General features: G+C 37.5%; 1 protein-coding gene across 4 annotated transcripts in view; it reads left to right on the top strand.

Annotated features, from left to right (window-relative positions):
• sestd1 (SEC14 and spectrin domains 1) overlaps positions 1–24,826 on the top strand; it is a 51,537-nt gene that overhangs the window by 6,629 nt on the left and 20,082 nt on the right. For all 4 annotated transcript variants that reach the window (XM_051709115.1, XM_051709116.1, XM_051709117.1 and 1 more), the window contains 6 exons: positions 966–1,074; positions 8,806–8,896; positions 11,562–11,675; positions 21,202–21,315; positions 21,844–21,938; positions 24,438–24,493. In XM_051709115.1, coding sequence (XP_051565075.1) covers positions 966–1,074; positions 8,806–8,896; positions 11,562–11,675; positions 21,202–21,315; positions 21,844–21,938; positions 24,438–24,493 — 579 coding nt within the window. The remainder of the gene's footprint in view (positions 1–965; positions 1,075–8,805; positions 8,897–11,561; positions 11,676–21,201; positions 21,316–21,843; positions 21,939–24,437; positions 24,494–24,826) is intronic.

Raw genomic sequence — 24,826 nt, 5'->3', positions numbered from 1 at the left:
TTCTTTACACTGAGATTATTAGGATTAGACAGTCCGGGAGCAAATTGCATCATCTTCTGCCTTCAGACATCACCATAAGCACAGTGGATAACGTACATCTAATCTGCACCAAAATCAATGCTTAAAGAATGTAAGAAATGCACATGGCACATGTTGTTGTGGCTGGGTCTCACTGTAGCTGACTTCTTCAATGCTGACTATGACGCAAAAGGTCAATAGGAACACGTCTACGTTACTTTCTCGGCTGATATCCTTTCTTCAGCAATTCGATTGCGCATAGTGTCATGGGCAGAGATGAAGACTGTAGCTCGACAATGCAAAAACCTGTGGTAGTTCTATTATAACTGCATATGTAAACGTACTCATTGGCTCAACCAATAGTGTGAGTTTGGGGCGGGATTCCACACTATGTCCACTCTGATTTTTGTACCTTTGAGAACTCAAGAAATTCAAGTTTGAGCCTGCTTTTGTTATCGTATGCTGATGGTTGTGTTTGCATCAACATGGCTCTTGCTTCCACAAATCTACTGAAAGACACTTTTTACCTCAACAAAAACATTGACGATGTGGCCTGCCACTGATGCATTTTAAATTAAAGCAAAAAATGTGTTGCTGATTAATTTAAGGAACTTCTGTCATGTTGGTTTGAAACACTCTTCCCCAACATGTTATTTATCAAGGTCGTTGCACTAAATTGGGTAACAAAAACTTTTAGAAAAGGAGTTACTTGTCCTTGGAACAGCGTATTTTCCCATGCACTCACAGATATACTGTGAATTAATTGTATGGTGCAAAATCGCTAGGCTCTACTCCTCCACAAAGGCTTTCTGTATTACCGCAGTAATTATGGAGGGTTTTTTGCAAGTCTTTTACTTGAAGTCTCCCTCTGACACTGTTTTTCCATTCTTACACCACATTGCTGGATTTTCTGCATATTTCCTGACCCGGCCCTGTTGGTTTTGCAGGAGGCAAGGACAGGCGCAGTGGTTTGATCCTGACCATCCCACTATGCACTGAACAGACCAGCATGGAGGAGCTCAGCACCACCCTCAACTACCTGCTGAGCATTCCCAGGTAAAAAAAGAGACTATGTTCAGAATGGAATACTGGGTTGCTACTTTCTAACACCCTGTCTACACTGGATGCGAGTGGCGCTACGCGTTGTGTCAAAAGCAATCGAACTCATAATAATCAATGAAGCTGTCTACACTGGAAGCGTCCGTTGCAATGCACGGGTGTCTTGTTCCATTTTGCGCTGCACGTGCTGGCGCTACTACTGTCAACAACACAAATTAAATGGTTTAGAATGTTTGTGCCGACGCACCCGGTGTAGACAGGATGTAAGGATGAGACTCGGAAGGAATTAAACGATTCTGGTTCCATTTCTGAATCCTCTTAACAATTCCTTATAGGAATAGTTCACCCAAAAATTAAAATTCTCTCATTATTCACTCACCCTGATGCCATCCCAGATGTTTATGACTGTCTTTCTTCAGCAGAATACAAATGAAGATTTTTAGAAGAAGTTAGAGCTCTGTCAGGTCCTTATAATAGAAGTAGAGGTCGACCGGTAGTGGATTTTACCGTTACCGATAACTAAGTTGGGCAGTACCTGCCGATAACCGATTAATCAACCGATAGTTTTACAAATTGATACTGAATGAAAAAATAACACTCCGAGTATAATAGTGCTGAACTTTATTACAAAAATAAACAGTACTGTCTGAACCATGAAAATGTGTTGTACTTTTTTAAATGAAATAAATATTAATATTCAAATTTTAAAGTCAGCTGATTTTTAAATTGACGTTGTTTCCTTAGTCCACAAGAGAGCGCAATATAGTTAATAGCGTTTTAATTATCAATGTATTTTTTACACAAACCTATCAATTCGCTTCAGAAGACATTCAGTGATTCATTGGTGTCGTGTGGATTACTTTATTGCTGCCTAAATATAACGTTTGGACCGTCATAGTGCTGGCACCCATGTACTTCCATTATAAGGACCTGACGGAGCTCTATCTTCTTCTAAAAATCTTCATTTGTGTTCTGCTGAAGAAAGACAGTCATACTTATCTGGGATGTCATCGGGGTAAGTGAATAATGAGAGAATTTTCATTTTTGGGTGAACTGTTCCTTAAAGGTTCCATCAACAATTATTTTAGTACTTTTGAGGAAGGATTATTTGGAAATAGGATATTCAATTCTATTGCATTTACTGCCCTCAGCAGCCTGTTGCCAAATGATAAGATCATTTCAGATTTTTTCAATGCAGTCCAGTAACTAATCCTAACTATATATTAAATATGAATTCTAAATAAACAAAATGTGGCAACATGTTTCATTCATTCATTTAAAAAAAAAAAAAACATTCCACTGATTACAACAAAACTCCATAGTCTGTATCTTGAACTCCACATTGTCATTTGAATAAGCAGTCAGGAACTGCACTGCCTGTTTGACGTCTCACAGACCTGAAAGGGAAATACAAATTCTCTCATCATTTACTCACCCTCATGCCATCCCAGATGTTTATGACTTTCTTCTGCTGAACGTAAACAAAGATTTTTAGAACAATATCTCAGCTCTGTAGGTCAATACAATGCAAGTAAACGGTGTCCAGAACATAAAGGCAGCATAAAAGTAATCCATACGACTCAAGTGGTTAAATCTGTCTTCTGAAACAATATGATAGGTGAGAAACAGATCAATATGTAAGTCCTTTTTTACTATTAACTCTCCTCCCCAGTAGGTGGCGATATGCAAAAAGAATGTGAATCGCAAAAACAAAAGAAGAATGTGAAAGTGAAACTGGAGATTTATAGTAAAAAATGACTTGAATATTGATCTGTTTCTCACCCACACTTACACTATATTGCCAAAAGTATTTGCTCACCCATCCAAATAATTGAATTCAGGTGTTCCAATCACTTCCATGGCCACAGGTGTATAAAATGAAGCACCTAGGCATGCAGACTGCTTCTACAAACATTTGTGAAAGAATGGGCCGCTCTCAGGAGCTCAGTGAATTCCAGCGTGGTACTGTGATTGGATGCCACCTGTGCAACAAGTCCAGTCGTGAAATTTCCTCGCTACTAAATATTCCACAGTCAACTGTCAGTGGTATTATAACAAAGTGGAAGCAATTGGGAATGACAGCAACTCAGCCACGAAGTGGTAGGCCACGTAAAATGACAGAGCGGGGTCAGCGGATGTTGAGGCGCATAGTGCGCAGAGGTCGCCAACTTTCTGCAGAGTCAATTGCTACAGACCTCCAAAGTTCATGTGGCCTTTAGAACAGTGCGTAGAGAGCTTCATGGAATGGGTTTCCATGGCCGAGTGGCCATACATCACCAAGTACAATGCAAAGCGTCGGATGCAGTGGTGTAAAGCACGCCGCCATTGGACTCTAGAGCAGTGGAGACGCGTTCTCTGGAGTGATGAATCACGCTTCTCCATCTGGCAGTCTTATGGACGAGTCTGGGTTTGGCGGTTGCCAGGAGAACGGTACTTGTCTGACTGCATTGTGCCAACTGTGAAGTTTGGTGGAGGGGGGATTATGGTGTGGGGTTGTTTTTCAGGAGCTGGGCTTGGCCCCTTAGTTCCAGTGAAAGGAACTCTGAATGCTTCAGCATACCAAGAGATTTTGGACAATTCCATGCTCCCAACTTTGTGGGAACAGTTTGGGGATGGCCCCTTCCTGTTCCAACATGACTGCGCACCAGTGCACAAAGCAAGGTCCATAAAGTCATGGATGAGCGAGTTTGGTGTGGAAGAACTTGACTGGCCTGCACAGAGTCCTGACCTCAACCCGATAGAGCACCTTTGGGATGAATTAGAGCGAAGACTGCGAGCCAGGCCTTCTCGTCCAACATCAGTGTCTGACCTCACAAATGCGCTTCTGGAAGAATGGTCAAAAATTCCCATAAACACACTTCTGAACCTTGTGGAAAGCCTTCCCAGAAGAGTTGAAGCTGTTATAGCTGCAAAGGGTGGGCCGACGTCATATTAAACCCTATGGATTAAGAATGGGATGTCACTTAAGTTCATATGCGTCTAAAGGCAGATGAGCAAATACTTTTGGCAATATAGTGTATCATATTGCTTCTGAAGATATGTATTTAACCACTGGAGTTGTATGGATTACTTTTATGCTGCCTTTATGTGCTTTTTGGACCTTCAAGGTTCTGGCCACCATTCACTTGCATTGTATGGACCTACAGAGCTAAGATATTCTTCTAAAAATCTTGTGTTAAGCAGAAGAAAGAAAGTACAACATTACATAACACAGTAACTGTGCTTATTTCAAGTTGAACAAGATGAAAGTCATAAATTGTGCGTCAGTTAGATTAATTCAGTAACCTCCTCAGTGATGTATACGTGCTTTTGATTCACTAAAACAAGCCAGCTCATAAGAGTCGTTAGTTCGAAAATCAGACTTTTATGGAACCAGTTGCCACCTGTATTACTTTCTTAATACTGCACAGTACACAATGTGTACTGCTATTTTTTTTATTTATTTTTTTACAAATAGTAAGTGATATTGTAGTGTTCTGATATTCCATGATAAACATTTTAAATAGTAGTATGCTACATTACCACATGACCTCATTACATTTGTCACATGGCCTCATCACGTTGCATGTCAAGAAAGAGATGCGGCTTTAATTACTTCCAGTTCATCCATCACACTAGATATGGAAGGTCAAGTCAAGCACAATGCATTGTTGGGTTCAGTATTCCACACTGTGTACTCTGTTGTTTACTGCACATTTTGGCAAATGTAGTTGGTAATCTGGGTATTCTTTGCACATAGATCAGTATGCACACCTAATACTTCAGCAATAGTATGGTAGTATGAGGGTTTATGGAAACCACTCTTGACATTAATGCTTCAGTCCATTGCAAAGACTGTACATCAAACACCTGTCAAAGCATTGAGAGCAGAAATGGAACATTATTGGGATTCATTTAACTATAATGCAGACTGTTACGGTATTCACACGTGGAATGGAAAGTGGCTATAATTCTTGGTCAGACCAAGGTTAAAAGTTGAAAACTGCTTTTATTGTTTTCTCCAGACCTTTGAAGATATTTTAGTCTGCAACACTCTGGAACGTATTTGGCGAATGGATCTCAGTGGGTTGGCAATATTATATTTATATTGTACTATATTCATACCAAGTAAACTGAATGCATTCATGCATGGATGTGTTTAGCTGTTACAGTATAAAGGTTATGATAAAAATGGTTAGTTCTGACTCTAAATTCGATGAGTAAGACTCTAAGATTGGATGAGCTGTGTTTGAAGCTGTTGTGAAATGCAGATAAACGCACACTTGTGACTGCATGTTCTGTGCCTATATTTTGCTCAATTCAAGTCATGTCAGAATTGCTGTAATTGTGAGATGACCACTCCGTGCTGTTTATGGTCTCGGAATGAAATCTATTTAATTTCTCAAAAAAATCTTTGTTATTGATAACCGCAAAATATTTAATCACAACATTTATTCGTCCTCTAGACTGTAACACTGGGTATGAAAAAATGACAGAAATGTGTAAACTGTCTAAATGGTCTTTGCTATTTTGCTAGTTTTTACATCGCAAAAATGATGCTCAAGTGAGAGCTTTCATAAAATTAAGAGTTTCCAACTCGTACTTGTAAGTTCAACAAAGATGTGAGCCATTTTTACTAGGGATATGCACGAGTAGTCGACTAATCGAGTACTCGTTCTGCACCAGCTACTCGACTATTAAAAATACTACTTTAATATCGCTAATTTATTTTTAGCCTGGGCAATGCTGAATTATCCTGTACTGTCCCTCTGGATCTCTCACCAATTCTCGCAGTTACAACTGTGTCCACTGTGGATGTGTGTCGTCGAGGGGTTGGATGAGAAAGACATGATGCGTCATTGTGTGCTTTCAAGCAAAGTCAAGTGTGGCAATACTTGTAATATTTTGATACTTATTGAATTCTACTTTATTGGTATCTTGATGGGGTCATGCAAACCAATGAAAAAGGATCTGTTTTTATGGTGAAAAAGAAATGCGAAGCGGAACGAGAAAAGCTTATCAGACCAAAATGTGTGTTAAATATCTGAACACCATTTGTTTTTCTGAATAACATGGAAATGATAAAAGTGAGACAGCCTTTATGTAGACTCGGAGTTAATATATGTGCATTACACTTATGCCATCAGTATTGGTTTCTAAGAAACTCCGGGTGAGTGCAAATGTTTTTTTCTGTTATTTATAGTCTTTTATTTTTATTATTATTATTATTATTATTATTATTATTATTAATGCATAAAAGAAAAGCATAGTTTGTTGAAGTTGGATTATTTTAAAGCTGGTATTGGTAACCAATTGATTACTCCATTTTTTATTTTTTTGTGTGTGTGTGTGAGTATGAGTAACTACAAAATGCCAATCCCTAGTTTTGGAAACATGTAATTACGGTAATGCCGACATGACATGAATGTAGCATTGACAGGCTTCTGAACTATATTACTTGGAGGAAGAATTGCTTATTCTTATTGTTATGATTTAATAGTCTACATTAAATTGTTTATTGGTCATTGGCTTTGTTTTCATATCGCTGTTGCTGCTGTGTTATGAAGTTCTGCTTTGCGTCATGCCAAAAAACCCCATTGACTTATTGCTTTAATCTATACTTGAGTCTATACCTTTAGTCTCTGCTGTAGAGATCACCATAGTCTGAGCTTTAGTGGTTAATTGTGTTTTTAATGGCGTAAACAACACCTAACAGACAAGTCATTCTGGCCTCTGAAAATAAGACAGTCACTGGAACTGTCTCCTCTGATTTTTATTGCTTTCATAGTAACTTTCACCAAATTACTTACTACTGATAATTTATAGGGATAGTTTACCCCAAAATGAAAAATCTTTGAGCATTTTCTCAACCTCATGTTGTTTCAAGCCCATATCACTTTCTTTTCTGGAACACAGAAGGAAATGATAGGCAGAATGCCTCAGTCACCATTCAGTTTCATTGTATGGCAAAAAGATTAAATTAAACCAAATGGTGTCTGAGACTAACATAATGTCAAACATGATGGAATTTTCATTTTTGGCTTAATTATCCCGTTAAGAGGCTATTTAGGGGTGAGTTGGCCATACTTTTCCCTCCAAGAATGAAAAGAAAAGTTTCAGGTTCAGCCCTAAAATGTATGTATGTAATGTGTGTGTGTGTGTGTGTGTGTGTGTGTATATACAGTTGCAATCAAAATTATTCAACCCCCCCCCCCCCCCCCCGACCAGCAATACATTCTGGTGATGTGAATTAAAACACATCAACTAAAACCTCAGTAAACAGTCAAATTAAGTTTTTAATACACATTTGAGTGATTTTGAGAACAAAGAGTTTAAAAAAAAAAAAAAAACGAATTGTCTCCACAAATGTCATGTCAGTCATTTGTGGAGCATCCTTTATCCTTAATAACAGCAAATAAATGTTTCAGGTAAGTGTTCTCAGGCTTCGGACACCTCTCTATTAGAATTTTTCTTCCAGCTCATTGACATTCTTTGGTTTCTGTGCTGCCACTGCTTCCTTGAAATCCCAACAAAGGTTTGCAATGGGATTTTAATGATGGACTGAAAGGGCCATTTAAGGACATTCCACGACCTATCCCTGAACCAGATTTTGGACAACTTGGACGTATCCTTGGTGTTATTGTCTTGCTGGAAAGTCCAGTGATCACCGAGCTTCAATTTACACACTGAAGGCATCAAATGTTTCATGCCAAAATGGCCTGATACCTGAAAGAATCCATGGTGTCAGTCACATAGTCAGGATAGCTGTTTCCTGCAGCCGCAAAACACCCCCATGACAGGACTGACTCACCTCCATGCTTGACTGTGGGGATGGTGTCGTTCTTGTCATCACCTTGTCATCTTACTCCAGACGTACTGCTGACCCATGGGTCTAAAACTCATTTTCAGTTTAGTGTCATACGTCTATAAAACCTTCTTCCAGGACTCCACAGGTCTTTCCTACTTCTTTCCTATTACTTCTTGAATATTCAAGTCAACATTTCCCTTGGTGAAGTTTTGCTTTCTTCCACACCCCAAGAAGGTTGCTGTTGTACCATATTTAAAAAATGTATGAATGGTGCTGCCAACTTTGTCTATTGGAAATTGAAGTGCCTTGGAAATGTACTTTTAGCCATGACCTTTCTTGTGTAAATGAAATAATCTCCTCTACTAGCTTTTGAGACAGCTTATTTTTAATTGCAATTTTTGCATAGAAATACATTTTTTGCTTACAATGCTAAACTTAAATTTTAAAACTTAAATAAGTGCCATTGCAGATTGATGACTTAATTTTGTTTTAAAACAATTACTTGTGTAGCTTACATATTTAAGAAACAGCTACATACAATAGGGGTTGAATAATTATGACATGGCTGTATTTTTAAAAAATCCTGCTATTTAGAAATATTAGGTTATATATTCACACTATGACTTTGAATGTGTCACTCAACTGATATAGATGTAAAGCTTACCTTTGTAAAGTCCTTACTGTCTTGGGGGGGTTGAATAATTGTGATTGCAACTGATATATAAACTGAAATAGAAACTCTGAGTCACCCATAAAACTATTCTTTGAAACAATCCCTGTTTATGCATTTTCAGATGCCACCACAGAAGAAACAAATTATTCTGTTTAACAGCACAGCCACAGTGGAGTCATTATAATTAATTCAGTGTATCTGGATTGACAACATGTATTTGCCTATAATTTGTGTTGCGCAACTGAATAAATGTCATGTTTTTATGCAGTGAGAAGTGTAAAGCTCGAGGTTTCACCGTCATCGTCGATGGGAGAAAATCTCAGTGGAATATTGTGAAGACTGTTGTTCTGATGTTGCAGGTGAGAAGAGATCCTTTTTATTTATTTACTCTTGGGTTTTGTTCAGATTGGCAGAAAGCAAACAGGGTGAGAGTAGGTTATGTAAACCATATGTCCATTTGGTTTTCCTTCACATGTTGTGCTTTTTGTTTTCCATTAATGAGCCCCATTAAAGGAGTAGTACACCCAAAAATGAAAATTCTGCCATTTATTTTTTCACACTAATGCCATTCCAAACCTCTGTATGCTGTTTTATTTTCATTAAAATAAACAAGTAGACATTTATAAAGAATCATTGCACAGTTTTTCCCGTACTAGTTACCAGGGAATGTCAAGCTCCAAAAGGACATAAATACAGCATATAAGCACCGTAAAAGTAGCCCATACTACTTGTGCACTATATATTTCAAGTCATCTGATGCCATACAATAGGTTTGTGTGAGGAATGGACCACAATTTAGGTCGTTACTCACTGATCATCTTGAAGCTCGCATCTACCCAGATTGAAAAATGGAACGATGACGTCAGTGACAGTATTGCTTCTTGCGTGTGTAGTAACTAAACACAATGCAACATATGCAAGCTTTCATTTTAGCCAAGATCGTTGGTGAATAATGACTTAGATTTTTGGTTTGTTCCACACAAACCTATCGGATGGCTTCAGAAGACTTGGAATATAGCACACTAGTCATATGGACTACTTTTATTATACATTGTGCTTTTTGGTTTTTTGAATTTTCATTTTGAGTCATTTTGTTTTTATTTTCTTGGGTCATTTCTTTTTTTATTCCTTTTAATATTTGTTAATATATTTGAGTGATTAACTCCCTTCAAACACAATGACCTTCTAAAGCAATACCTGTAAATAATGTGGGTTCAGTACTGTCATGAGATGCCCATTGCAGCTTATTTATGTTGGCAATCGTCCCTGGATTTGTAGAGAACACTGTGTTGTTGTAAATCGTTCACTTTGAGCTTTGTTGAACTGAATAGATGCTTGTTCTGCCCTGTTATTTCCCGTTTACGGGACACAGAGCACAGAATTGCTGCTGTAAACTAGGCTGCTTGTTCACAAGATTTTACCTTCTATATTTTTTTTTCTCGTACCTTATGGCTGGGCATTGTCCCCGTGCAGCTATTTCCTATAGGCAGTGACAATAAAACAATGATATTATAAATTTAGCTTCTTCAGCTCAAATCATGCTGATAAAACCTTATACAAATTTATAAAAGTGTACAAATATGTAAGAAAGAAAACCAGTTAGTGGAAGACCAGAATTGGTATGCTAATATTATGATGACTTCATTGCTGTCGATACAATTTTGATGTTAAGCAGCTGGATTTTGATTAATTGCAGAATTTTGTGGAGAAGAAGAAAAATAGAGTATTTAAGGAATATCATTACTTAGTTGCCTTGCAAGTACTGTAAATATCCTACACCTGACTTTGAATAATGCAGCACAAGACCTTATTCATTAAAAATTGCAAAACTGATTTGAACTTAAAACTAGAACTATTTTAACGTGCTCTAGGGCTCAGGAGCTTTCACTCGCATTGGCGAGTTTGTATAATTTAGCAAACAGTAATAGACAGGAGAGAATTTATTGCTTGACGGGTCATGAAGTGGGTCAGACTGTATTGGCGGTGGAGATGAAAAGCACCACACTCTTCTCTGCCTGAAGTGTCCCCCGCCTGACCTGGATCTGTCAGTGGAGACATTGTATGTTAGCAATTGGCAGATAACTTCTCTGTTTCAACAATCCTTTTAGATAGAGGTAAATGTTAGAATCAAATGCTTTATCTCTCCACTTGTTCTCCATTTGAGAGCTGGCATTAGGAGACAAGACTGGAGTTTGTTCTGAAATCAAACTGTGTTCTCCAGGTCAAAATCAGTAGGTAAAAAAACACGGATCACTGGGCTTTAAATAAGGTTGTTTTTGTGATCACGTTCGAAAAGCTAAAAGTTGTGTGTTACGTCCCCATTTTCTCTCCCCCGTTTGGTTTATCTGCTTCCGTAAATGAATAAATACATTATAGGCTACTTCTCATTTGTAAATACACAGAGCCTCCAAAATGTATTTGAACAATTAGGCCACATTTAAATATGTATGAACTTGTTTGAAATATACAGCTTACAAAGCATAAAACTAATTGCATATAATGTTCAGTAACTTGCATTTCAGATTAAATTTGGCCAGTTAGGGGCAGTTTTGATGGATGTCTTTGACTGTTGAGCCATATCTTGCAGTTTTTTAAGCGTTTCCCACAGGAGTGACTTTTTTGGATGCACTGTGAAGTAAATTAGATCTTCAACTTTTGAAAATGCAACCTATGTTCTGTTCTATTCGTTGCTATGCATGAACGCGTTCAGTCCGAACAGCCCCTTAGTTTATGTATTTAAATTTTCCGACATTGAAAATTGTTCCAGAAGAATCCAAAGCAACAATCTTTGTGTGGCGCAACACAACACAGACTGACCGCCTGTATGTAATGCCTTAAGTCGCGGTCACACTAGGCTTTGAGCATGCATATTTATTTCGGGCAATGGACAGGTTATGATGTCATGCTCGAGGGCTTCTGGTTTTTAGAAATAATAAATCACAAATAACAAGTAATGTTATATTCAAAATGTTAAAATATAGCTACCTTCTTGTGATCTTGTCAAATGAACTGTTTTTCTTCCAGAATGTGATTCCAGCCGAGGTTTCTCTTGTGTGTGTGGTGAAACCCGATGAATTCTGGGACAAAAAAGTGACCCATTTCTGCTTTTGGAAGGAGAAGGACAGGCTTGGCTTTGAGGTAAGCGTCTTTGCTTCATCCCTCGGCTTCAGCAAAACGGCAAATCTTTTCCAACATTTCATTTGATTGGTTAAGATGGCATATTTGGCAGTTCCTTGCAGTTCGATGGTTAGAGTTGAGACAACATTGGCACACGTACACTGTCAAGTCCATTTTATTTGTACAGCGCTTTTCACAATAAATGGTGTTTTTAAGCAGTTTTATAAGCCTAAAGGGATAGTTCACCCAAAATGTAAATACTATCATCATTTACTCAACTCATGTTGTCCCAAACCCATATAACTTTCTTTCTTCCTTGGAACACAAAAGGAGATACTGTATTAGGTAGAAAGGCAGCCTCACTCACCATTTACTTTTATTGCATACTTTTTCCATACAATAAAAGTGAATAGTGGCTTAGGCCATCATTCTTCTTAACACCTCCTTTTGTGTGACTGATTTCCTGTTATGTACTATTCCTATAATAGTAGCATAACCCCACGCCTAAAACAAAATGGCTGTACAACTTCTTGCAACAGATCTCTTTCGTATATAACATCAGACCACGGCATCATCATTTTACACTCTGTATAGCTGCACATAATGAAATCACAGACGACAGTTTATACAATTTGTAACACCCATAGGGTTTTATGCATGTAAGTAGGTAGTTTCCCACATAGACTGTGATTAATGAAGCTCAGTATAATTAAACTGCATCATTTATAATGAGATGGAGCTTCACCGTATCTCTGAGATAGGACAATGTGCTTGTTGCTATTTGCAAACCTGTCTTATAATTGGCATTAATGCAATGGCTTAAACAACAGGTTTAAATGGGGACTTTCGTTTTGTTTGAGTGTGTAGTTCTGGATTGAACTGTTTTTACATATGCTTTGTGGCTGATTAATTGTTAACATAATCATTAGATTAGTCGATAATTAATATAATCGTTAGTTGCAGGCCTAATAGACATAAAAGGGGTAATTTAGGTTTTTTTTATACATATAAAAAAAATACATACTATTAACATGGAATGTTAGTAAAGTTGTTTTTGTGACTGATGTAATTTAATTTTCATTACCATATTCCACCTGTTTTTTGCTGCTGTGCCTTGACTCCTAGGTAAATGCCCCCTTCACTTGTGATGAGTGAGATACAGCACTGTGCTCTACTTGATTGTGAGCTGTGGGTTTTCTGTCTGGTCCAAAATAGTCTTTAACTGCCCCATTATTCAACAACGGTGTCTTTGCAAAGCGAATTAACAGGTTTGCGAAACTATCCACGTTGATATTTGCCACTCAAACTGCAAAGAATTAGACTGTAATGACTCTGAATTAAAAATAATTCAGTTGCTTATTTCCAACATTGCGATTCTTTGTAAAGATGCAGAGTGGCAGGTGCTACACACAGTTAAATACAGCTTGGTTTGGCAAACATTGTGGCTACTTAATTTTAATTTTAATATTCCCAGTATAATCACGATGATGTTGCTGATGATGAATCAATACCGTGAATATTGCGATGATTTTTATGTGCTTTTTATTTGGCCTTTAATTTTCATAAAGAGCATTAGTAGACTAATTTCATGATCCTTCAGGGCTGCACAATTAATTTAAATAACATAAAAATGGTGATATAGTCATATGAGATTATTAAACTGCAAAAGGCTACAATTAGTGACGGATAAACATGGTCTGTGTGCACTTTAGAATAAACCGCTGTTCTGTGCACACGCAGGGCTCATGGGCTCGTGTTTTTAGTGCTTTTAGAGCAGTTCACATGCTTTGTGAAAGAAAAGTTCTGCACGTTCAAGCATTAGCGCAATTCCAAACATTAGTAATTGCTACAAGGTATTATACAAATCTACAAATGTGGCAGAGTATAACAGAAAAGGAGGAGAGGACAGGGTTTCACCAACTGCGGAGCATTGAAAACTGTCAAAACACACCGCGGTGTTAGTATCAAAATAAAAGCTCCAGGTGAAGTAAATAGGACAGAAATATTTTACTTGCTTGTATAAAAAAATAAATCAAATCCTCTAAATAATAATGATAATTGAGTATTATATTATAAAGTAAACGTGACTGAGTCCCACGGAAATAATTTAGTATTATGCTATATTTAACTAGGTTTCAAAAAATAAGTGAAGTAGTTTTTGCACACCTTGTTCATTCGCAAAAAATAAATGAAGGTAAATAAAGCTTTTTATTAAGCTACTATGTATCATTGCAGAAAAAATATGAATATATCAATTAAAATGATTACTGTATATCTCAGTTGTAGGGAAACATGCCTTCATTATTTTAATTAGATTTTTATTCAATGCATTTATTTACTTGGCTACATTGGCTATACAAATAACTTTTGAGCCATTTCAGAACAAATACATAATTATCGAGATATATATCAAATTTCGTCAATAGACTGAAAAATATTGAGTTATTCAAGCCACATATGTAAACTTTACTCTTCCCAAACAGTGCCACATCAGCCTAGGGAAAATGTGAAACATAACAGCTGTTACCGAGTATTTGCATAGGGCTCGTGTTGCACAATAAAGAATAACAAAGTTAGAAATGGATGCACATTGTAGGAGAGACATCACTTTTTTTTATTCATTTATTTGATGCAGATCGCTGATGAAACTGAAACTAAATACTCACAATAAGCGCAGCTAACGTGCATGATTCATCTTAACCATGACAAGTCCTATGTTCAATAAATGCTCTCTTTGGACTAGGATATACTGAGTTCTAAAAGTATATTTTCATAGTACAATGAACTCATTCATCTTAAAAGTTCAAAGAAATGCATTCTGCTAGACTTCTTTGATCTTTCATAGAAAAAAGAAAGTCATACAGGTTTGAAACAACATTAGGGTGAGAAATGATCACAGAATTGTTGGGTGAACTGTCCTTTTAATGTAACCGTAACGTGATCATGCAGATATACACCACATTATACAAGTATGCACAGTATGTGTGCTGATAAGGCCTGGCCTCAGACAGCTTGCTCATTTGGCTGTTGTCTTTTGCCATGCTCTCTTTGGCTATAAACCAATAATGCCATGTTACCTGGCAACAGTCATCTGGATTTTGCCAAGAACTAGATGATGTCACTTCTGAAGGACAGTCGCACCACTGTCTCCTAAATAGAAACCTCAGTATATGTTTGTTAGTTGGAGTCATTGTGTTATTTGTACACTAACTGTTTCAGCTGTGTTCTGGGCCAGCAGGGCCCTCTAGCTGCCTACAACTAGCAGATGGCACAGATTTGGCTGAATGGAGGTCAGTGTATCAGCATTAGGAAGTGGAGCCTTGAATACGAAGACTTGTGAAAACAGTCATTACCATCCTCTTGACCTACTACAGGATCCATTCTTGAATGCATTGGGACTGTGCATTAATCTTCCTGCCTCTTCATCACCAATGCTTGGCTGGGCATACATGAGCAAATGGGAAGGCCCAGAGGCCTTATTAAATAAGTGGATCCTCGTTTTCTGCCTCTCATGGCCAATAGGACCATCTGTTATAGGACTGCATATTTTTTGTGCTTATTGCAGCTGACTTATCCTTTATTTGGGCTTCTGGTGACTGTACAGTAGATCGCTGATGATACTTGGGTTTGCGTTCTGTTGGATCAAAGAAAGACATTAATAGTGATAGTCCTACATATTGGCAGATAACTGACCCATTTTCAACCATTGAGATTATTGTATTGGCCGAAACCATATCCAGTTAGATGGGCATTAAATTGGGCATTAAAAATCCCATATCGGTCAACCATTAGATATTAGATAACCATTAGAGGATTAAACTAAATGAAAAGCTGCATGGCTTTTGAAACAAATTGTAACCTTGACAGCCAAAACAAAAAAGTGAAAATCACCATAGAAGGGTCATGACTTACACTTTTGCATTGCATTATTAAATACCCGAACGGTAGCCCATGATGGCCCAAAGAGATGTTGCCCTTCACAACTGTTAAAAAGCCATCTTTCAAAAAGTTGAACAATACACATTTTAATTGCACTTAATTTTTTTCAGTTTCATTTGAATTTTTTGTTAAATTAAAGAAAAAATAAAGTTCAAACTTTGAAATTAAGCTGCCTTGCGTTATTGTGTAGGCTATTGCTTAACGTATATTACCCCATAGCACTTAGCATCCAACCAGCGGTAATGCGGTTAGTCGGTTTGAACGTGAACACTGCACCGGTGTGAAAATTATGATATCGTGGCAAGTCTAGTCCACACCAGACGAGAGCGGTGCGACATGACAAAAGCAAATCGCTCTGATTAAAATCAGTAATGCTGTCTACACTGGATGTGTAAGTCGCGTTGCACAGACAGTATATAGCCATTTTGCACGGCACGTGCTGGCACTACTCCTACAAGACAAATAAACTGTTTAGAACGTTCGCTTCAGTCCACCGGCTCAAGCCGGTGTGGCGCGATGTGTAGATGGGGTGTAAAAGTTTCATGATCAGATGGTTTTAAAGGAATAGTTCAACCATAAAATTCTGTCATTGTTTATTCACCCCCATGCCATTATTTTTTTATTTTGCCACACAAAAGCAATTTAATAGAATATTCAATAGAATTTTCACGCTACTTTTTTTCTATACAATGACAGTTAATTGTGATCAGGGCTGTCAAGCTCCTAAAAGGACAATAAAAGAACCATAGAATTTGTCCATATGAAATTTGCGCCATATTTATAGCCTTCTGAAGCCATACGGTAGCTTTGTGAGGAACAGACCGAAATTTAGGCCATTACTCACTGAAAATGCCAAAACTTTATGGTGTTTTTATGTTCTTTTCAGAGTGTCACATATGTGATCATTATAAACTGTCCCTGAATGTAAAAGAGCTGATTTAATTGGGAAAAACAACAGCATCTAGTTTTGGAACAACATGCGGCGAGTAAATAATGACAGGATTTTCATTTTTTGGTGTATTATTTAGGCTTTAAGGCTTCAAAGGGAAGGGTTTTATTGGTTTTCTGTTTTTGTTTGTATCTTCTGTCTCTCTTTTTCCCTGCACTTCATCTCCTGTCCCAGAAATTTGTGGCAATATCATGACAGGAGATAAGATGTCATCCAGTCCCATCACTCTGCAGTTCAAAAGCTTTGATGTTCACACTGGATTTTAGAATGCGCCACAAAAACTTTACTGCTCTAAAACAATGCTGTTTAGAAAAACTGCCTTTTAGAGTGATTTTGTGAACCTGACATTGAATAAAAAACCAGCTCATCCTTGACGAGGCTTTTTTCACAAAGTGTTTTTTTTTTGTTTTGTTTTTTTGTCACACTTCATATTAGGTGTCTAACTACTATGTACTAACATTAAAATACATACAAAACAACTCAATCCAATTCTATCAAAACCATGGTGACAACAGTCCTTGTTATTACAGTCATAGTTACTACATTATTACTATAGTAAAAAACCATGGTTAATTTTCGTTAGGTTCCTTAACTAAAAAAAAAAAACGTTTTCTCTAATTACTAACTCAACATTTTAACTTAATACCTGCATTATTACGCTACATGCATCAACATAAACTACATTTAAAACTCAACTCAACGTATATTCAACACTCAGAATCTGTACATCACTATAGAAGAAATAAACTTGCTATTAAAATGAATACGAGAATGGATGTCGTAATGAGACTCGAGTATTTTAATCATACGTGGAAATCCCACATCTTTGTCAACGGAGTAAGGGCAACATTACTTTGGCTATGAGCACCCCAAGCACTTTAGTTCTTGTTTCATGTCTGTCCAAAGGAGCACTGAGTGCCTGCTTAAAGACGGAAGGGTGTGTGTGTGTGTGTGTGTGTGTGTGTGTGTGTGTGTGCGCGTGCGCGCAGTTTCGGGCTCACCTGCAGCTCTGTGCGCACCTTGCTCTATCTATCCTCAGGTGATGTCGCCGTAAATAGCTAATAAAATATCGATGTATAACCAGTATACGGCACTCGCATCAAGCAATGTCTGCAAACAGTGCCTGTTTCGTAAACGTTTTTTGACCATCGCTGTTTTAATTGACTGCATAGAAAAGGTTTCCAGACAGGAGACTTGAATGACGCAGGGGCTTGTCTATCTTGCGGCTTGTTTTTTCCGCTTGCCATTTTCAACTAACGCATGCAGAACTGTGATGACATCAGCTGATTTAACATACTAACAGTTAAGAGGACAGCTTCTCTGTAGAAAGTTGACCCACGTGAAACAGGCGGAGCATGTCCATCTACACAGCCATACAGGTGCATTAGCGGAGGTTACAACTGCGCATGTTTATTTGGCTCTTTATTTTCTTCACCAAACTGTATGATCCAGATGTGTCATTAAACTAGAGATGAACCGCGGAGCAAATGCTTACCGAACCATGGTCGGCGAACTGTACGTTTTTTTTTTTTTTTTTTACCAAGAACCGTTACACCCCTAGTACTTATTGTGTAACTACATGTTCTGCAAATTTCTCACAAGATTCACATTTGCTGCTACTGAGGTTGAGGTACGGGAAGTTTAAAGGTAGGGTTAGGGTTTAGATTAGGTTTAGGGTAAGTGTAAGTGGGTTAGGGTAAATGTTGGGTTAGGATTAGGATTAGGGGCTAAAGTAAACAGTGTAATTAGAGATGTAATTAAATGCAGGAACTTTAAATGTAAATGCATACAACATGTATGTACATAATAAGTACATTGTATCAAATGCATATAGTAGTTAAAGACACTAATATAAAGTGGGTCCATTTTTTCTTTTGTAAACATGCGAAAGATGGATGTCTTTGGCCGTTGCGCTGTTGCACCCTTTTTTCAGTGTCGTGTGCAGGAGCACAGCTTTAAGACGTTAACCAGTTAATCAGAATTTCAGCTGTTAAAAACGCAGCTGGACACCTCTGTTCTTTTCTATTCGTTACGCTGCATCTTACTTTTTTTTAAGTGCAAGAACTCATTTGATGTTAGATATTTTTGCTGTTAGAAATATTGGCAGTATTTCATACGGAGACATATATCAGTTATTAGTAAACCGCTTTCGACAAAGGCAGCGTGTTTTGACCTTAATGGATACTTAACTCTTAGACCACCATGGATCATAATTTGCGAATGAATCGAGACCTGTGTTTCTTTTAGACAAGATGTCAGTGTCAATTAGTGACGTCAATGCAATAACAGCTAGTTTAGTTTTGTACACTCTATGCAAGTTTAATGAAAGTTAGGTTGCCACAACCTGAATTTTTCAGGAGTGAATTAGGTTTTAGATAAATAAATAACCAAACTTGGTGTTTGCAGAAAAGGATTAAGCACACAGAAGAGTGACAGCTTTATTTAACTTCATTGTGTATGTGTTCACAGAAAAAGAAAACCGGTCTCTCTGACATCCTGTGAGTAATGTACCCCAGACATTTTGCAAAATATTTTTCCTCATCTCCTCTTTGGTGTCTCTGGCTGCAGCACAGGCTGGATTTGTTTGCAGCACCGTCCCATGTGTTGACTCAGCTGAACACGTGTAAAGACAGCTGTACTTTCTCCCTTCCTGTCAACACCGAGCAGAGAGAGGAGGGGTCTTTATAGCATTTAGCAGGAAGTGACTTATCCCTGTCAATGAGACCGCAAACACAAAAATGTTAATAAACATTTACATTACATGTTCTTGACGAGCCTTGTGGGTAATTAGTGTGACTGACATTAAAGTGGCGGTTTGTGATTTTTGACCCGGTGGGAGGGTTGCTTCACTTGCAGAGTGTGTCCTATATGCCTTCAAATATCACAAATTATTCATGGATTTTTAACCTTGTGTGACATTTCTGCTGCAGGAAATTGTTAGCAGTTTTAAATTATGCTACATTGCACACACAGATTCCTGTGTAATTGGTAACGTAAGTGAATAGTGTACTTCGCACTCTGATCGTTTTTGTTCTTCTCAAAAAATGGCAAGCAAAGGTGCAGGAGAGTAGTGTTTTTTTTGTTTTGTTTTTTTGTCTTTGCCCACCATAGTAAAAAGTTTTTTTTTTTTTTTTACATTCTTTAAATCGATTTTTAAAAAACTATTATCCGATTAATCACTTATCGGCCTTTCGTGTTGGCAAAATCCACTATCAGTCGACCTCTAGTACAGGCAGCACAGCCTTCCACTGATGATGCATTCTTGCGCTCAAAGACAGCTTAACGATTACGGATCTCGAGATGCGAGTTTCAAACTACGTTTACATTGACAGCATCCTTAAAACACAGCGCTTATGAGTTGACACACTGAAAACCATTGAGATGTGAGAGACACCAAAAACATCTGTCTGATGCATGAGGACGCAGACCAACATTTCAAAGTAGCGCAGATGGAATCAGGCCAACAATAGGGTTATGTTCAATGGAAATAAAACTAATAATATTTTGACTTTTAAAGCCACTTTTTACATTGTCAAAATACTTTATTTGTCTTATGCATGATTATGATGTAATTTATTTGCATTAATATGTGTTATATATTATTATAATTATCATTCTTTAAAGTTGCTATAAGCTAAATGATCTTTTATTTGGGGGCATTTCTCAGTAAATATTGATATGTAATTAATTGTGATTTAATTCTATTAATTAATCGACACATCATGTAAATAGTTCAGTTAAAAATTTGGCAGCCCAAAGTGGAACTACATGTTTTCAAAATGTAGCCCCAAAGCCCAAAGTATACTTCGGTCAGACGCGAACGTTGAACGTCTGTGTACAGGATACATGACGCAAATTTCGTCATCAGCAAAGTGCTCGAGCACTGAACGCACAGCCAGAATTTTCTGACCGTGCATCTTTAAATGCGCAGAAAGCACATGCACCTGGAATTATTTGCACTAATGAGTGGGTCCACAAGATGGTAACACTTACATTTGAACCATTGCAGTGACAAAGTGCTAAAGGATTGCCGGGAAACAATAGGAGACGTATTTGGAACTAAAGGTGGATGTGCACGTTAAGAGCGCATCTGTGAGACGGTCAGGAGATACCTGCATTTGTATAACAAGAGTCGGAAGAAATATAAAGACATCTTTATGTGTCTAAACTCCTAAGGAGAAATACTGTAGTCCAGTATCTCATTGCAATCGTAGCGTGAATGCTCCAACCGCCTGTGTCTGTGCACACAGTCAGTTGAAGTATATTTTCACAGACTCGCGTTCAACTGCATGCAGACGCTAAAAGTTTGCATCAAAACAGAAGTATACTTTGGGCTTAAGCTTATTAGTCTTTATTTTCTTACGATTATTTGATTGGTTGGTTGTTCAGGCAACCTAATGAATAGTCATCTAAACTTTTATAATAGTCTTATAATTAGGCTAATTTCAGTTTCCACCACCACTAAAAATATCAAAAATTATAAGGAAAAATCTGGCTGACCACACTAATAGTTCACCATGAAAATAGACATAGAAGCTGACATGGCATTAAGAAAATAACAAATAAACAAACCTCACTAATAGACTAGTCAGATAGTCGACCATCGTGGCCCATCTCTAGTCCTCAGTGAGACCTGAGAGTTCATTTCCTCTGTTTCAGGTGATTCTGGTGTCTGCCAATAAGCTTACACGTTACATCGAGCCATGCCAGCTGACGGATGAGTTCGGCGGGAGTCTGGTTTATGATCACTTGGACTGGGTCAACAAAAGATTGGTGAGAACCAATCTTCTAGTGTTCAAATAAATCTCACATATCACTCTTCATTGGTTGGCCACAATCAAGACAGGGCTGGGCAATATATAAAATATTCACAATATATTTGTAATGATCTTGATGCCGATATGAAGCCACGGTGTGAATTTTGGCATCATTAGAATAGTTTTGTGGTGCTTCAAGTCAGATGTGTTTTAATATTGTCTCTGATTTAAACTTAAACTAGCAGATTTGACTGATAGTCAATTTAATTAATTTCTGTGAATCAATTCTTGCTGTCAATGAACTGATTCAAAACTCATTTAACGTTTGTGTCATCACCCAAAAATGTTCACAGAAGTCATGGCCTTTGTCATGTATTAAACGTAGATTAAGTCGTAGATCAAATGCATATATATTGAGATCTTGTAAAAAGGCTGAAAAATATAAAGAATTTATATGTTAACTATATTTCCCAGCTCTAATGGTCCGTTTTAACAGTATGCCGTTTATAACTGCAGATGTTTTTCTCATTGGTGCTCTATTTAGGTCTTTGAAAAATTCACTAAGGAATCCAGATCTCTGCTGGATGAACTTACTGTCATCAATGAAAATGAGAAAGGAAGCCAGGCAGACAAGGACAGGTATTTTAAGGCTCATTATCTCCAGGCTAATAATAGCTGCCATTTCAGGAGCCACCACTTTCCATTAGCTATGAAGTATGCACAGTATGAAGAAAAATATTAATTCATGGAACACTATTCTCTCAGATAAATGGATTTCTTGTAGGTTCACTATTGTTAGAAGATTCTGGCTCCAGACTACGTCACTGTTTGTGATTATTTAGCTAGAAGTAGGGATGTCACGGTACCGATATTGGTATCGGTATTGGGTCCGATACCACTCTCATGAACTGGTACTCGTAAAAATGCTCCGATACCAAAAACCGATAACATCTGATGTACGAATGTCATAACGTAAACATTCAATGCACAAATTCAAATCACATTATGTCCTAGTGAGATTATTTTACAGCAAAAGCTGCGATTTAAAGACATAAATGTATAGTTTGCATGAGCGGCGCACCTTGAATGTGAATGTTTGGAGAAGGTGTTGTGCGATGCCAGCTGCACGTACCTTTTAATCCTCCTTGGCTCATACAGGGAACAACGTCTTGTGCACTGAGCGCTCTGTTTGAAGCAGATGACAGCGAACAGAGCACAAATTCACTTTGTAGCGTGAGGCACAAACAGAGTACATACATACTTAAATAGCAGCCTTTGTGGTTTAATAATAGGCTTGTTTGAGATGCCAAACGCCTCGCCTTGAAAGTAGACAAGAGTAGACGGCTGCAGTCAGGGGAGGAGTGAAATACGTAAGAGCTGTCAAGTCGGACAATTCTCACTTCTCGTACTGGATCAGACACCTTCGAGGTTAAAGGCAGATATTGCGGGGTTCACATTCATGCGCTGTTGTTGATATAATGTGGATATAATTTAAAATAAATATGATGAAAAATACACTCAGTGTACCTGTTATTTAATTTCGCCAATAAGACGTGTCTTTCCATCCATTTTTAGTTTTAATAAAGACACATATTTGAGATATTTCAGAAATATCAGTGTCCCATACAGAGTGTTGGGAATATTCACATATAATTTATACACATAAAACATGATATTAGAGATAAAAAATCAAACGTTTTAGAAGAGAACGAAACATCACGGTTGTTTTTTATTTATTTATTTTATTATTCGTTCAATGATGAATTCGTTCAATGATTTTTCACAACAGTGTGCAGTGTTGCTGTGGTTGCCTAATAATTATCCCTGCGTCTTTATGTACTGGCTCCAATGGATCTGATATAATTCTTAAGTAAAATTACAGGCATTATGAAGAAGACATTACGTTCCTGTTCATAAAGGTGAAGTGTGTAATTTCTGTTCCACTTGCAGCACCAAATTGAATTGTAATCTGTTGTGAGGCCCAACTTGGACAGACATAACAACATTGGCTCAACCATTTTTATGTTTATGGTGGAGGCAAGTGTAAATAGCAACCAAAAGTATCTTCTTTGCACTAAGTGCAAATAGTGTTACTTGCTTGGTGCAAGTAGTGGCAGATACTATTTACACCTCTAATAAATACGAACATAGAGTATAGGGCATCACTGTAGTGTGTTTATTATGTTTATTTAGAGTCCCATAGACACATTACACCAACCCCTAAACCTAACCCTTGCAAAAAAGAACCATGGTTTTGCTACAGTAACCATAGTATCACCATGGTATTTTGTAATAAAATCATAGTAACCACAAACTTTAACATGGTTACTATATTACTGTAGTAACACCATAGTTAATTGCATTAAAACTATGGCTTCTGCCAAAAATTGTTACATGGTTACTACAATATTACTATAGTAAAACCGTGGTCAATTTTACCCAGATCATACCATTCTCTCAAATCCCCAACCTTCTTCATTACCAAATCACTGCAAGAAAATCAACCTTTATATTTTTTTTTATGTGTAAGTAGTATTAAAGGAAATATTAAAAGTGGAGACAGGAAACGGGATTTGGGGGGGCGGAATCGAACCTTGGTCGTTTGCACAAAAAAGCACATCCACACCGCTGTTACATCCCATGCCACTGCAGCAACACTTGAGTTTGTCTTTAATTTCTGTCTTAAATGTTTCTACCAGATTATTGGAGTGCAAATAGCCACCCTGTGCAGCAGGTGCTATTAACACCTAGTGCAAATAGTCACTTTGTATTTTTATGGAACCAGATGGAATGGCAAAAAAGTATTATTGTTTCCTTACAGGTCTTTCGCTAAACTTACATTATTTGTTGAACCAATATTGCAATTTCAGGCCGCTGAAACAATTGAACATTTTAATACTGTTAAAAAAAAAAATGATATTACTTTTTGCAAATTTTCAAAAAACATAGGTAACAAGGCTTGGTTAAACAGACTTTGTATATTTATTCTAATATAAAGCTAGTCTTGTGACTATAGCACGTTGTGCTTACTGCTTGTCTTTTGTTGTAGGACAAACCATTGTGTTTGTCTCATTGTAGGACTTTTTGGCTTATATGGAAAATGGTTTTGTGGTCATTAACACATTATAACACCCACAGGTCTACAGAGAGCAACATTCTGCCTTCATTTGATCCTGAAACAGTTCTTCAAACTGGTGAGTGCCAATGTATGCTCTGTGTTCATAGCATGTAGGTTCTTCTGCTAAGAAATTGCAAAACTGTGGTACTGCCTTAAGCTGTTTTTGAATATTTTGGGTCAACTTGACCGACTAAAGGCAAAGCAAATTTGGTGGGGGAATTTCAACTGCCAGGGTGTGATGTCAACAGTGAAGTTGTTTTCCCAGCTGGCCTGTCAATCCATGCCATTTTATTAGTGGGGTAGAGCTAAAAACTTGGCTTTGGTGGTGTTTAACACTCTAAAGTGATTTCACAGCTCTTGGATATGCCCTGATCAGTATGTCTCTTGCACCATGCTATAGATTAGCTCT

The sequence above is a fragment of the Myxocyprinus asiaticus genome, chromosome 10 (genome assembly GCF_019703515.2).
Source record: "Myxocyprinus asiaticus isolate MX2 ecotype Aquarium Trade chromosome 10, UBuf_Myxa_2, whole genome shotgun sequence".
Classification (NCBI taxonomy): Eukaryota; Metazoa; Chordata; class Actinopteri; order Cypriniformes; family Catostomidae; genus Myxocyprinus; species Myxocyprinus asiaticus.
Note: the sequence above shows the minus strand (reverse complement) of the source record. Positions and strands in the feature narration are given on the sequence as shown.